Raw genomic sequence first — 15,568 nt, 5'->3', positions numbered from 1 at the left:
ATAATTATGTAGTCAAATCTTCACTTCCTTTACTACTACTAGACAATAGAGTGGTGTGCTTTTAAAGCTCAGTTTCACGGTTGTCATTTTGACATTTTAAAACAATTTGTTTATTTCTTATTTGTACTGAATTTATATATTTTTAGTATCAATTCAGGAGCTGTGAGAACTTTCTAAGATACTTTTTGTCTTATCCATTCTTGATATTTTAATTATTAGAGCCTTATGTTGTATTGGGGGTATTACTGGATACTTGAAAGAATTTGGGTATAGGTTTGTGACACAATTTGCATAATGTTTTCTTATGTTAACATTTTTAAGAATGCTTTTAGAGAAGGAAAAAGTTGTGGCTCTTGCTGTCAGCAATTGATCTGATCTATGGGGCACTAGCAAGATTTTCTTGGCCCAGCTCACTATATATGTATTTTACACTCTTCCCACCTCACCCTCCATAAGCAGAATAGAGTTGACCCTCTCTGTAGGTTGCTTCTGTGTGAAAGATACGGGCTCTGTGATGATATTGCCAGATTTGGCAATGCTTCAGTGGGTGATACTTGCACCGTATCTAGCATAAAGTGCACAATACACGACTAATGAACAGAATTGAGCCACAAAGGAAAATGAAAAAATCCTCCCATTTTGGAAATAAAAGAAAGCCATGCTCATCTACAGCAGGGATGGGGAACCTGTGGCCCTCCAGATGTTGAATTACAGCTCTCATTGGGGGAGGGCCTTAGCTTAGTGACAGAGTATCTCCTTTGATACAGACAGCCCTGGGTGCAATTCTCAACATCTTCAGGTAGGTGCAAGAGAGATTCCTGCTTGAAATCCTGAATTCATCAGTATAATCATCATTTATTTATGTGCCGTCTTTCCATAGGAAGCCACACTCAAGGCAGCTAAAAATATAAAAATATGCATAATTTACTAAGTTACAAAATACAACAAAATGTAAACAGTCAAACAATAAGCTAATTAAAACACGTCACTAGGTAATATACTAAAAATTATAATTCATAAAAGGTCTAACAAACAATAAAATACAAAAACAGTCCCAATAACAGTAAAAAAAAACCCCACACCTCTTGAATTAAATATTTACCCCAACAAAAACAGCCCATCTCCCTGATAGTCTCTGGGGATTCTGAGCAGCATGTCTTTCTGGACTCATGGCAAGGTGGATCTCTGTCACCTTCAACAGTAACAGTTTCTGTCGCTCCCCTGGTACCTTTAGCAGTAGTAGCTTTTGTAGCTGGAATTGGTCGAAGCCAGCACAGAGATCTCTGAACTAGATGGACTCAGTGGTTTGAACTCTGTATTAGGCAGCTTCCTGCAAAAAAGTAATCAAGTAACTTTGCTATTTTGCACCAGAAGATGCAAAAGAATTTCTGAGTGAGGCAGAAATGGAAGAGGCCAGTCTTCAGGACCCTGAAAACTTTGTTGGTGTCATTTTCAATGATTCCATGTCCTATCACCTCAGATTTCCTACTGTAGTGGCTCCAAGATCTTTAATCCTCCCGACATCAATAGGTAAGTTTAAATAAATGAATATGTAAAATATGTGTGCTTGTTAATTTTAAAGTACAAAACGTAGATGTTTGACCTTGTCTTGAAAATGGAGACTCAAAAAAACAGTCAACAACAATAATAGGAGAAAACTGTTTTAATAGAAATAGATATTTAGGAATCCTTTGCACATGCTTATTTTAGGTCCTGTTTGCAGGCTCCCAGATTTTCAAAATACTTGCACAATTGGCATTTCTCATTGAATAGAGAACTCTTATTGTGTTACAATTTCAGTCGTAGGAGTGGCTTGCAATAGCAAGATTATCTGCTACTACTTGTTTTGCCGATTGTGTATAGCTCTGCATGGCTATTTTATTAATTTCTGAGCATCAGTATCTTGATCCTCTGCATGAATTGTAGGGCAATCTATCCATGCTGGTATGGTATCTAGAATGGTGGAGATAAGTTTTTAGAATCTGCATGTATAGTGCAGAAACCTAATGTCAACCCAGTTTTGATGCTTTTGAATAATTAACAGAGTTTAGATTTTCCTTCTTATGCTTTGATTTTTCCCCCATAGCCAGTTGTTCAACCCCTTCCAAAATGTGTGAAGCTGAAACATACTGGCATTATGGATTTGCAGGCATACAGATCTACATTGATGCAGCAATTATAGAGGTAAATATAAATAATCAGAATGTGAGCAACTCTGAATCACCATTATTTTGTAATAGCTGACATATCAAAAGGTATTATGGGTCCCCCCCCCCTGTATTTCAGGATATTTTATATAATGGTGTGCTTCGTACATCATGTTAAGCCAAATCAGCAAATGTGTGGGCTCCTGGATAAGAGATCATAGCTGCTTTCATGATTTAGCTCTCACCAGACAAACCACGAACTGCAACCAAGGCTGCTTCTGTGGTTTACAGCTCACGGCTTGTCTGGGAAAGCGAAACCACAAATGCAAGTTTGGATGACATGCTAAGTCAGCAGCACAGTACAAAACAATTAGGGAAGAGCAAAGCAGCTCTAATCTCCTTTCTGAGAGGTTTGTTTGTTTGTTTGTTTTTGTTTGGCTTAATGTGATGTGTGAACAAATGCAATGAGGTGCTTTCCCCTAAGCATAAGGCATGATAGTAACAGTTCCGATCATCACTGAATGTTAAGTTTAGGCAGTGATTTCCATCAGGACATCTGCGTCAACCGTTAATGGCAGATAATTTATTCTGAGTGTTACCATATACATTTATGCAAATGAATACTATATATATACCCCTAAGGAACTATGGCCAGTTATGGATCCCTGAGTATATACATAGTATAAATATATGTGTTAAAAGCCATGATTTGAATCTTGAGTTACCTTTCTGCAAATGGAAGTATTCATTCTATTCAAGGACGAAATGGTGGGAGGAGGCAGTTTTTTTCTGATTACCTCCTTTCCTATGCAGCTCACCTTGCATGTTGTTTTAGAGAGTTGTGGAAGCCTTTGGAGCAGAATTGAGGGTGGGACATGGGGGTTTTATAGGCATGGGATAATTAGTCAAATTTGCCTCACCCCTCTTCTTCTGCCAGTGGGAGTACCCTCTGAGTGAAGTTCTACTCACATGAATTTGTATTTGACACCCATATGTATCCTTTCATAGATACTGTAGCAATTACCAATATGTATCCAGCAAACACTACTTTGTATTTTTTTTCCTCACGAACCAAGTGAGAAAAAAGTTTGTGAGAGTCACCATTAAAATTTTATTTATGGAATTTCATAAATCACTATTTAAGCACGGCACATACATTTATCAAGAAAACACTGCTAAAATTCACAAAGCTGTCAAATACCATGGTACCTCGGTTTTGAAACATAATCCGAAACGTTCAAAAACCAAAAACTCATTACGGAAGCCTCAATACGGAAGCCGCATGGCATGTTCAACTTCCAAGGTGAGTTCGAAAACCAAAGCATTTACTTCTGGGTTTACGACATTCGGAAACCGAAACGTTTGTCAATGGAGATGTTCGAAAGCTGAGGTACCACTGTATACATAAAATAATAATCAGTAAAACTTTTAAAAACAAATATTAGATACTTAAATTATATGTCTGAGTAGGCTTGCTGAAATAACAGTTTTCAGCCGGCATTTATATGAAGTGAAAGTGCCTGCCTAATGACAATTGGAAGGGAATTTGGAAGTATAGGTGCTGCCAGACTGAAAGACTGCTTCACTACTACCCTGGGCTACTAGATCCAGCAATTGCATCCTGCCACACTGATATTCTAGAACTCTGAGAAATGAAGATTTCCAGTTCATGAATATCTGGGTAATAATTAATGCTGCAGAATTTATGTGGCCACTCTTTCATATAGTAAAATAATTTGGTACTGATTTTTTAAAGAGGGATTTTGACATATTGAACTGGTATCCTGGATGTACAGTAGGGGGGAAAGTATTTGATCCCCTGCTAAATTTGCCCGTTTGCCCTCTGATGAAGAAATGACCAGTCCATAATTTTAATGGTAGGTTTATTCTACCTGTGAGAGACAGAATAAACTGTAATTTATAAAGATTGCCATACTCACTTTTGGAAAATGTGAACTTGGTGAAAGCAGAACAAGGCAAACTCTGGGCACTCACTATACCTTGTAACCAAAATGCTGTTGTGAAGGATCCCTTTTGAGTTTCATGGCAGTAAGTTAAGTTTGGTATAAAAACTAGTTAAAGTAATGAGATTGGTATTTGCAGATTTACAGTTTATTTTGGAAATAGAAAATGCCTGTTGAAATAGCTGCTACAGTAATTTGAAATCTGATTTTAACATTTCATTTTTCTTAGTTGAAGACTAATAAATCAGTTTTGGAAGAACTGGAATCAGCAAAAGCTGTCAAGATGGGAAAGTCTGCTGTTGTGGAAATAGATAATTTCTTTCGTGCAGTAATCTTAATTTACTTAGTTATTGCCTTTTCACCTTTTGGCTATTTTTTGACTATTCATATTATGACAGAAAAAGAGAAGAAACTGAAGGAATTTTTAATGGTAATGGGACTTCAAGACACAGCTTTTTGGTATGCATATTTCTTAGTTCTTTGATGTTAATGCAACTTTTGTTCCATTTATTTATCTCATATCACTGCGTTATGCTACTCCAGGAAGAAGCAGCACACAATAAGTTAAGCCAACTTAAGAAAGTTCATAAAAGGAAAGTTTCCTGTGCCTTCCTCCCCTGCTGCAGCCATCTGAGACTTGGTACTGGTTTACAAAGCCCTATTATAACAGCTTGGGACCAGGATACCTGAAAGATCATCTTGTCTCTGTGGCTGTACTCTGCACTTGTATTTTTATTGGTAAATCACTTTGGGATGTTTTATGTGAAGTGATTCGCAAGTGTGTGTGTATGTGTGTATGTATTTATGCAAGCAAGCAAGCGAGCGAGCCTCTCCAGAGGACCAGAGGTCTCTCCAGAATGTTTCAGTGCTCTAGAACATGTTGCACCTGTTGAGGGAAGGGAGAATCACTAAAAATTAGAAACCCTCCATCAACCCTCCCGCATTGCTCAGGAGGACACCCCCCAACGTTGCAGTTGTTCAGCAGAATCTCTGATCTGGATCTTGCATAGAGTTGGATTTTCTCCACTACAATTATGAGTTTAAAAGCTTTCCTGCGGAACAGTCTTAAATACTAGTTGCAATAAGATAAATGTCACGAAATAACAAAGTAACCCATTACAAACGAACAATGGGGTTCAGTCCTTTATACTTTCCCCCCTCTGGTCCCAGCGGGAGAACCTGAATTTACTCATCTTTGCAGAGCTTCTCTGCAACTCTTCTGATGATGATACTGCTGCTATCAAACACCAACAAACTCACATACAGGCTTAAGTTTCAGCTTCCTGCTGTGAATTTCTAGTAATGAGTCATCAGGTAGCTTATCTTACTGAACTGGAAAAATGCCAGCCTTTTCTGTTGCTTTTGCAGCATTTTAAATGTAGTGCATTCAAACGCAGCATGTTATGTGCTTTTAAACTTATAACTTTAACACCCTACACCCCCCAACCCCTCTGGAAAGGTTACAGGAGTAAGGAAGGCACAGTGTTGTTTTCTTCTATGAATTTTTTTGTTTGTTTTAGGATCAAAGCTAACATCATCATGGTGTTCTTGTGACAGTTTTTCTATGTGAACATCTTTGGTTAATTTAAGTGGTCCCATTTGTGTGCTAACTTTAACCTTAAGGCAGTGAACCAAGCTGCATGTGATATGCATTATATGATCAAGGAAATGGGCATGTAGAAGACTTTGAGGAAATGATTTCCCCATTTTATATATGGGAACACAATGCCAAAGCCTGAGAAATGGCAACACACAAAGCCGCCTCTCTGTCTCTGTCATGCACCCAGAAGAGCTCATACAGCCACACATAAAATAAAAACTGTGTTTCTGTCTCTCCCTAAGTAATCAGATGTTAAGGGACAATGGGGTGGGGATGCTGTTGCCCTCATGCCTGTCTTACAAGCTGCGTGGAACATTTGGTTGGCTATTCTTGTGAAAAGAATGCAGATCTAAATGGGAAAAGTCAATATGTCCAATGAGTAGAAGACAGAGGTCAGCTTTGAGCCCCAAAAGGTCAAACACCTCCTTTCAGTTAATATTTGTTGTTGCAACACAGCATATTTTTGCATTACAATTCCCATTATAGAATTTACATGTGTAGGCTACTTATACAGATATTAATAAGAGTGTAGGGCCCAAAGTATTTTTCTAGATATCATGCGTAAACTATTGAGACTGTGTCTTGCTTCTGAGCGGATATGCAGACGCTCATTCTTCAATCTACAGGTATTTTCTGTGCTGTTACTGTTGGTGATCTTCTCTATATTATCTGTCATTCAACTGCACACTTTTAAGCCTTCATTTCATCCCTACTCTCCATTTCAGTTTATCTCCATTTATTTCCTCTAGTTTATTTCTCTTCTCCATAGCCAAATCAATTTCATTTCTCTTCTCTAGTTTTCCGTTCAATTTTATTTCATTCCCATTCATTCTTTCTTATAGTTTATGAAAACCCCTCTTTCTGCAGTTTATTTGCTTGAGATTACCACATGATTAAAAAATGCCTATTATAAAATATTGCTGCTGTAATAAAACACTTGTGGAATGAACACCACTCTGAGGGGTGTCATGCACCAACATTGTGCATTTACTTCTTGTCAAAATTTCAACCATCTTTTTGCCCAAGGTTTTGAGACAAGTAAGATAGAATGTCAATTATACCAACTGTTTTATTCAATCCCTGCTGCCTTGAGAAGTTTGAGTGATTTATTAAAATAGTCAATATCCATTTTGCCAGGTAACATCATTGTGTGAAGTGCATGGTATATTAGGAATGGAAATAGAACTCCATGCAACTAGAATATATGGGTGAGCGCTCCCAAGATCACCTTGGATTAAATTGGAAGTGATCCAGGGCTGGCCCACATTGCAGCCATCACTGCCACCATGGTAGCAGCAGTAGCAATGGGCGATGCATTCCTTGGAGGCCAGATCTGCTGGCCTTGTGGATCCTACCACCCGAGGCAGTCACCTCACTTTGCCTCATGGGTGAGTTGGCCCTATCGAAGCCCTTCCAAAACCCTTGGATCACTTTTCTGAGCCAATTCAAAGCTGGCAAAATGATGGACCTCCTCCCAGCTTGTGAGGTCTGCAGGGACAAGTCGTGTTCACTCTTCACTTTTGGTCTTGCCAACTCTTAATCTCCAGCAGACCTCACAAGATGAGAGGACCTCCATCATTTTGTCCTCAAGTCATATGTATTGCTTGTACCCCAGTGGTGTCCAAATGATTCCTTCCCAGAGAAGCCTTTCACTGGCAGCAAACAATATATGTACCACTTGTTTATTTCAGTGGAAATGCCCACATAAGCTCTAACCCTAACATTAACTAGTTATTTTCTTCCCATGAGCAACTTACCCAGCAAAAATTACTTTTCTTGGTTTGTGGCTTACTATGTACATTGCAAATATTTTAGATGAATATGAAGTAATTCATCTTGTCATGCTTACTGCGATTGTGTGCTTCATTAATTTCAGGCAAGGGTCCATTTGAGAGTTATCACTTTTAGTATTGACTAATATTTAGCTTCAACTTAGTTCGTAATGATAACTTTGAATTCATGAGCCTTCATTGTGTTTTCCCTTTTTCTAGGCTTTCTTGGGTCTTGCTCTACACCAGTCTGATTCTTGTCATGTCCCTTCTCATGTCGGTTATTGCAACATTTTCTTCGCTCTTTCCCCAAAGTAGCAGCTTTGTGATATTTCTTCTTTTTTTCCTATATGGATTATCCTCCGTAAGTGTGTATGTATGTGTGCTTGCTCATTGCCAATATGCTGAAGCTACGTGTTTTAGGATTGTCCTACCTGTTGACATAGAGGTATCCTATGATGGTGTTTCACAGGTACTCACTAATTTAGGGATAATCCCGGGGACGTTTAGGCAAGATGCCATGGATTTCCACCAGAATAATGTTACTTCTACCCAGATAAAATGTAGCAGGTCTAACAGACACAACTACAGCCTCCATGGCAATTCTGCCACCCCACCAATTCGCAACACTGAATGCTGATAGCTTCGCCGTATTAGCCATCCATGGAGGGATCCGGTCAACAAGAGTGATGGCATCATGTCACCCTAGCTAGAACACATATAAAATATAACCCAGCAGCCCCAAAGGCTCCACAACACTGTGCCCAGTATAGACCACTATGGTTTAGTGAGCAGGAGCATAATAGCTGATACGTACAGTGAAACCCTTCAGGGATCGCTTCTTATTGAGAAGGATTATAAATCCCCCTAATAGTGCTACACAGGCAGTCTGCAAACAAGCACCTTTTGACAGACAAGTGCACAAAATCATTCAGATTGGCTACTCTGATCACAGCACTAACACAATGGATTCCCAAGAAGGTTTAAGCTGAATTGGACAATAATGTTCCCCCAAAGATACAGATTTTGGGATGAGCAAGCTATTTGGAAAGGACAGGAACATAACACATAAGGAAGAGCAAGGACCTCAACAGGCTGCTCCTGGAGGCCATTTCTAGGACCTGCTTTTTAACGCAGCAGAAATGAGCTATGCAGTATGTAGCGGGAGATAGCAGGACCCAACTATATAAACCCAGGACTAAGGGAATTCTTAAAGAACCCAGCACAAGTTTAGTATGCATGAGTCTCACGTGGGTACAGTCTCTCATCAAAAGGACTGGAAGACGGCATACCTGAGGCAAAGCAATGTGACAGCCAATTGAAAAAGGTGATGTGTGGACCTTGTGGAACCCATAGAGCCAATGGTTTGTCACTTTTGCTCAGCCCCCTTTATCCCATCCTGTCTATTTCTGCCTTTAGTGCTGCGTGCCACCTTCTTTGCTCCATCTGACCTGGCAAGGAAGAGAGCTTATACTAGGCATCATTGGGGTCAAGTGCTCCACTTCTCAGTCTCAAAGGTAGCTGTGCATCTCATTGCCTCTGCTGGTATGCATTGAGATCCCACCTTCATGGCAAACATCCCCTCTTCCTGCAGAGTGTGTACGTACCCTGAGTTGGAGACAATATTGGTTGCCGTTGAAGGCGAAAAGATTATTGGGAGTTTACACTGTCCATATTGTAGCAGCGGGTGAGGATTGGACAAAAATGGGAGAGATCTGGAGAAGTAATGTTTCAGGCATGGATTCCTGCCTTTCCCCCCACCCACTGGGCTTCCGTTTAACTGTGTGTGGTGGCCAAAGTTATTGTGCATTATCTGGGATCCTGAGAGACAGGGTATTTGCAAGAATTCTGAAAAGATACACATGATCGTAACCTTTTTAACTTTGCACAAACAGTAAACATACAGGGCTAATAAGTTTCCAGAGTTCTTCTGTGATTTCTCTGGACACATGCACAGAGTAGTGTAACTTACCTAGTTGTCTGAACTGTGTTGTCCCCGTCTGAGTCTTATATACAGCTGTTGGTGTGTCATGATTGCCTGCAACATTGGTTGAATTCCTCTCCTTGTGTAGTGCAGAAGGCAGTAATGTTGAAGTGTCCATTTACAGCAGCAGGAGTCTCTGAACTAATGCAAGCTCTTTTGTTGTAATGTTATACCACAATCAGGGTTAACATTTTAGTCAGAACAGGATTCCTCTCCTTCTGTAGCACATTATGTAGGCATACTGTTATGCCAGCACAGTCATGGCGCTGTGGTCTAAACCACTGAGCCTCTTGGGCTTGCCGATCGGAAGATTGGCGGTTTGAATCCGCGCAACGGGGTGAGCTCCCATTGCTCTTTCCCAGCTCCTGTCAACTTAGCAGTTTGAAAGCACACCAGTGCAAGTAGATGGGAAGCAGATGGGAAGTCAGGGCAGGACTATTAACATTGGTGCCGTGTGCAGGCAGTAGTCTGTTCCCATTGCCAGTCTGTCCACAGCATTTTGCACAAGGGTGGCCCTACATAAAGCATGTTGTTTCTGATTTATCTGTGTTTCTCGGGACCAAACTGCATGTGACAGGGTTGCCACCCATCTACCTGTCTGCCGTTTTTGTTCAGATGCCAAGTGCAATTGGAGGGGCAGTATATCTTTTATATGAAAGGGCACACTTGGGGAGATGAGCGAAACTCGCCACTTCACTGTGCTTTGTTTCATTAAGCAGTCTTCTTCCAGCTCATCTTTGATAGTGGGACAATTGTGTAGAAGAATTGAGCTGGGTAGAATTGCTTGAAGCAATGGAATGTGATGCTGGTGGGAGTTGGGGGGGAACAGACTGTATTTCTTTTCATGTAGTCCTCTTTCCCACCATGACATGTGAATGTGCCTAAGACCCTTATGATTGCCCCATCTCGGTTATTTAGACCAATTTGTCCATTCCTATTTTAGTCCATGTGTCTTTTGCATGTATTCACTTATTTGCCCATTCTGTCCCATTTCTGTACTAATTTACTTTCTTTTTAAAAAGTTTGCACAATTTGCATATAAATAAGTGTTATTGAATGTATTTTATCTCAAAATGTTAAAACTTTTTTGGGATAAGCGCTGTGTTGCAACATTCAGAGAAGTGATTAAAATAGCAATGTTCTGTTCCACACATTAGTCCAGGAGTTTTGGATTAGGTCAATTCATATTGGAATTTGTAAAGTTCAGATTTCTCAAGCATACCTATGTTTAGTTTGGCCCAAAGTCTTCTGGCTCCTAACATTTAATGTATGGAAACATCTATTTATAGCAAGAAGAGAAGGTGACCTGTGGGTACTGATTTTGCATTTCTTCCGAATACAGCATATGTAAATGGACTGTATATTCAAGGGCCTTTAAAGTCAAATTCTGATCTTGCTCTCTGTTCTGCACAATCTGCCCATTATTTACATGAAAGGTGTATATAAGCTGCATATTGTACAATCAGGCCTCTACTACAATGTGTATAGTCCGTACATTTGGATGAAGTTTAGTGGAAAGACCGCTTCTGTGGGCTGGCATCTTTACCATCAACCAGTCCCTGAATCTATCTGGGATTCCTTCTGCCCCTTGAGAAAATGCTGCTTGGGTTGAGAACAATAACCTCCCCCAGAAATAATAACATATTGTTTATACGGATTTTAATTTTAAACTTCTTTGGGAACCAATCTTGGCCAGAAAATGGGATATAAATGTAGAGTTCTGCTCATGGGACATCTCATTCATAGAAGGGCATGGCAGGTGACTCAGAAGGCTGTCGTGGGAAGGGAGAATTGGAAAAGTTCCCTCCCATCCCGCTTCCATGAGCAGCAGCTTCTGCAGCCTGTCTTTTCATTGAATCAAAGCAAAATACATACCAATAATTGCTTAACTTTGAAAACCTCATTAAATGTAAGAGCTGCACTGTGATTTGAATTGCATCTTGGCCATTCACTGTCTTTCTGAGCCTTGAATCTTAATTGAAAGTGATCATTTTTGAAAAGGTGACCTGTTTTTATTGCAAAAGAATCATTCCTTAAAAATCACATTATATTTTGTTAATGTGCTCCTTGCTACCTTAGATTTCCCACTCTGATTTCATAACCAATTTGGGAAATTTTGATGTTGCAGTTTGCCAAAGGAGATAGTACTCTTAGGAAGAAAATCCTCAGCCTGTTAGCCAACTGATGTCTTTCATTAGCATATTATATTGTCTTTAGCAAATACTAAGTGATACAATAATTATGATGGTCACATATAAAAATTGAGATTCTAGCAATTTTAATCAAGTCCTATTGTGCACTGAAAATACGCTTTCTATTTCTGTTTAGATTTCCTTTGCATTTTTGCTAACCTCTCTTTTCAAAAAAGTGAACTATGCTGGTTCAGCTCAGTTTTTCACAACTGTGGCTTTTGGTGCTGTGGGCCTGAGCATTGCCCTGTTGGAAGATTTTCCAAAGTCTTTTGTGTGGTCACTAAGCCCACTGTGTGAATGCCCCTTTTTAATTGGTGTTGTACAGGTTAGTAAAGTATTTGTTTGTTACTGTGGCATGCACCCATCACTGTGGTTCTACTATGAGATGTTATAATAGTTTAAATCTTTCATCTTGGAATAATGTATTATAACAGACCTAGAACTTGCTTTGAACTTTATATATATGTGTTTCTTGTTGTTTTCTAATCCATTATTAAGTAGACATTTTAATCTTTCATCTTGGAACAATGTATTATAACAGACCTAGAACTTGCTTTGAACTTGTTGTTTTCTAATCCGTTATTAAGTAGACATTTTAACCGATGAGAAAAATCAACTGTAATAAGTAACACAATTGTCAGAAGTTCAAAGAACACTGTGTGTTGCAGACTTTTTATGTTAAATTTTGCAGCTTCCTGTCATAAATGTGTAGTTTTCAGTGTATCACAAGCGGACTTTTGCTAGCATAGCAGTCTCCGCCTCTGCAGTCTCCCGTTCACCTCAAAACATTTTCTCTAGAGGCTCCCCCAACTCTCTGGAGCAGATTTTGAGGATGCAGGGTGGGAAAAAGGAAGGTAGAAGAAGAGGAGTTTGGATTTGATATCCAGCTTTATCACTACCCTAAGGAGTCTCAAAGCGGCTAACATTCTCCTTTCCCTTCCTCCCCCACAACAAACACTCTGTGAGGTGAGTGGGGCTGAGAGACTTCAGAGAAGTGTGACTGGCCCAAGGTCACCCAGCAGCTGCATGTGAAGGAGCGGAGACGCGAACCCGGTTCACCAGATTACGAATCTACCGCTCTTAACCACTACACCACACTGGCTCTGTAGTGGAATCCCGTTGTATGAGCAGAAGTCAGCTTTAAAGCCACTGAGTTTTTCTTCTGGGTCAGATATTAATCCAAACTTTAGAAGAACACCTTCCCACTCCCATCCAGCAGCTATGGTAGTAACAGTGAACTTACCTCCACACTTCTTTTTCTCTTCCGCTTTCCTTGGTGTCTGGAATGCTGCCACAATAGCATTCCATGTCTCTGAAACCCTGATGTTAGTTTGGGCATTTTGTCGTTGGAGAAAATTATGCTTCCTGGGGATCCAGGAAAGGGAAGATCTGAAAGAGAGGGGGAGGATAATGGTTGGGAGAGAGAGAGACAGACACATTCAACCTTCCCTCCTGCTGCTGTGGCCACAACTGCCCTAAAGGTAGAGGAGACAGAAAAATGGCATCCCACTCCTCAACAATCTTTGCTGCCTTACCAACCATGAAATATAGAGGGTTTTGTACTCACAGGGGATCAGCAGTTAATAATTTAGACTGGGGGTGGGAGGGGGGATAGCTTGAATGTTCTCCGCTTTAGCTCATAATTGTCTGCCCAAATGAGGAACTTGGCCCATCACCCCTACATGTGATGGCAACTTGAGGATCATCATCAAGGTTTATATAGTGTTACATTATTTACCTTACTATTTTAGTAAATTAATGCTGTCACATAGCTGCAATTATATGTGTTTGCAGGTGATGCATCTGGAAGATTATGAAGAAGGAGCTATTTTCTCACATATAACTCATGGCCCTTATCCACTAATTATTGCTTATACGCTATTGACCCTTGATAGTATGCTTTACCTGCTCCTAGGGATTTATTTTGATCAAGTGATTCCAGGTATGTTAGAATCAAAGAAAAATACAAAAAAACCTGAACAACATCAAGGGTTTGGTTACATATTAAGTATTGTGACACATATTATATGTGGTGAAATACTCATTTTAAGTGTATCATCATCCTTACTGAAATTGTGTCCATACTAGAAATCTTCATTCTCAACCTCTTTAAATTCATTCTAATCATTTGGGAAATATGTTGCAGAACCAAAATGCCTGGATATGTTATGACCTCTGGGCACTATCGAAATTGCCAGTTCATATACAATGTATGTGATTTACAATCCCCACTGGGATTAATGCAGACTGGAACCTGTTAATCCTATACTCCAAACTACCCAAACTATTAGTTATATTTCATAATTCTGGTATATATGCTTCTGGTCTACTAATAAATAATAGTAAATCACCCACATATCTGTCTGTGCTTAATAAAACCATCCTGATCTGAATGAACAACTATTATTATCACCACTGGCTGAACTCTATTTGACAAAATCACTTTTACTATCTTCTGTGTTAATTAAAGAAATTTGCCTATAATTTGCATACATGGTTTACTATTCCTGAGTGTGGTACAAGTCATACATCTACACATCATAAATTGAAGTCGACTGGGTGCCTAAGCATTTTGATAAATACAGAAAAGCTTAGGGGTCAGAAAGTTTGAATGTGCCTTTTACCATTCTATGCTGTTGCTCTAATACTCCTGTAGGATTCAGAAATGGTCGTTAATCATGGGCATTTTAAATGCAAAACTTTTATATCCCAAACCTCCTTAGATTTGGAGCCAAGAAATAAATAGCACCTCAATATAAAATTAAAGCAGAATTTCAACTTGCACATAGTGTATATGTATGTCTGTGGCACCAGAGATGTATTTGTAATTCATGCTAAAAATTACATGCCAGTCTGTAGTACTGGAAGATTTCCTGGGTTACAAAATAAGGGATATAGTTTGCACAAGTCTAAAAATTAGCAAACTATAAACAGAAAACTGTCCAAACCTGTAATTATACTGTGTAATCCATATGTTTACAGATTCTTTCTCATCTTTTTTTACCCCTCAGGGGAATATGGATTGCGGCGAAGCTTTTTCTTCTTCCTAAAGCCCTCATTTTGGGTAAAGCGAACAAGAAATTATAAGGAATTGTATGAAAGCAGCATTAATGGAAGCTTAGAATTCAATGAGATTGTTGAGCCTATATCTTCCGAGTTCCAGGGAAGAGAAGCTATTAGGTATGACGGATGATGCTGAAGTTTAACTTGAACCTATTGTCAGTTACTAATTGTTTTTGCACTTAGAAAGAAACTGGCTGCGTTTGCATGAAACGATAAAGAACCTTGGCTTAATAAATAATTTTGTGTACAAGCAGCATGTACACACTTTCTGACTGCTGCAAGCAAATCAGCTCAGCCTGACATTTGAATGCAGGAGTGTTGTTCATTTCTCCCTAACAAGCAATACTTGGTAGGCAGCCTTAAATCAAGGCTTGCTGTTGGCTTTCAAATTCTGGTTCATTAGTGATAAGCAAACCACACTCCTAGGTCACATGAAGGGGGGAGGAAAGAGTTGAGTAATCCTCTGCATGTACATTATGGTTTATTAAGCCAGGGTCCTTGGCTTAACATTGCAAGCAAACATGGCTGCTGTGTGAAGTATGCATGCAGTGATAATTAATTTGTCAGTTTTATTATGCACACTCAAGTAAGAGGAGCAATGTGATAGTTTTCATATGCAAATATAGTTTGTGTTTGTCCTGTGAAGTGATACTTCTGTCATTGATTACTGGCAAAGAAAAAAAGTCCATATTGAGAAAAGACAGTGTTAATCAGTTTTGGTTCTATCAAAACATACATTGTAGAGCAGTACCTGTGCAAGTGATCTGAAGCTCCATGTATTGCTTAAGATGCAAATGTTGCATGTTGCACGTACTAATATTTCTTTCCTGATAAGAGTCAACAAGGAGG

General features: G+C 39.4%; 1 protein-coding gene across 7 annotated transcripts in view; it reads left to right on the top strand.

Moving 5' to 3' along the window:
* The window catches only part of LOC128407262 (cholesterol transporter ABCA5-like), a 49,040-nt gene that overhangs the window by 4,520 nt on the left and 28,952 nt on the right, over window positions 1–15,568 (top strand). For 5 of the 7 annotated variants that reach the window (XM_053375408.1, XM_053375406.1, XM_053375405.1 and 2 more), the window contains 7 exons: window positions 1,369–1,530; window positions 2,087–2,184; window positions 4,341–4,570; window positions 7,703–7,844; window positions 11,793–11,981; window positions 13,451–13,598; window positions 14,668–14,836. In XM_053375408.1, coding sequence (XP_053231383.1) covers window positions 1,369–1,530; window positions 2,087–2,184; window positions 4,341–4,570; window positions 7,703–7,844; window positions 11,793–11,981; window positions 13,451–13,598; window positions 14,668–14,836 — 1,138 coding nt within the window. Of the gene's footprint in view, window positions 1–1,368; window positions 1,531–2,086; window positions 2,185–4,340; window positions 4,571–7,702; window positions 7,845–11,792; window positions 11,982–13,450; window positions 13,599–14,667; window positions 14,837–15,568 lie in introns of those variants that run through there. The other 2 variants (XM_053375409.1, XM_053375410.1) reach the window with 2 other exon arrangements.

Source organism: Podarcis raffonei, chromosome 2 (genome assembly GCF_027172205.1).
Source record: "Podarcis raffonei isolate rPodRaf1 chromosome 2, rPodRaf1.pri, whole genome shotgun sequence".
Taxonomy (NCBI): domain Eukaryota; kingdom Metazoa; phylum Chordata; class Lepidosauria; order Squamata; family Lacertidae; genus Podarcis; species Podarcis raffonei.
This window is presented reverse-complemented; position numbering and strand designations above follow the sequence as displayed.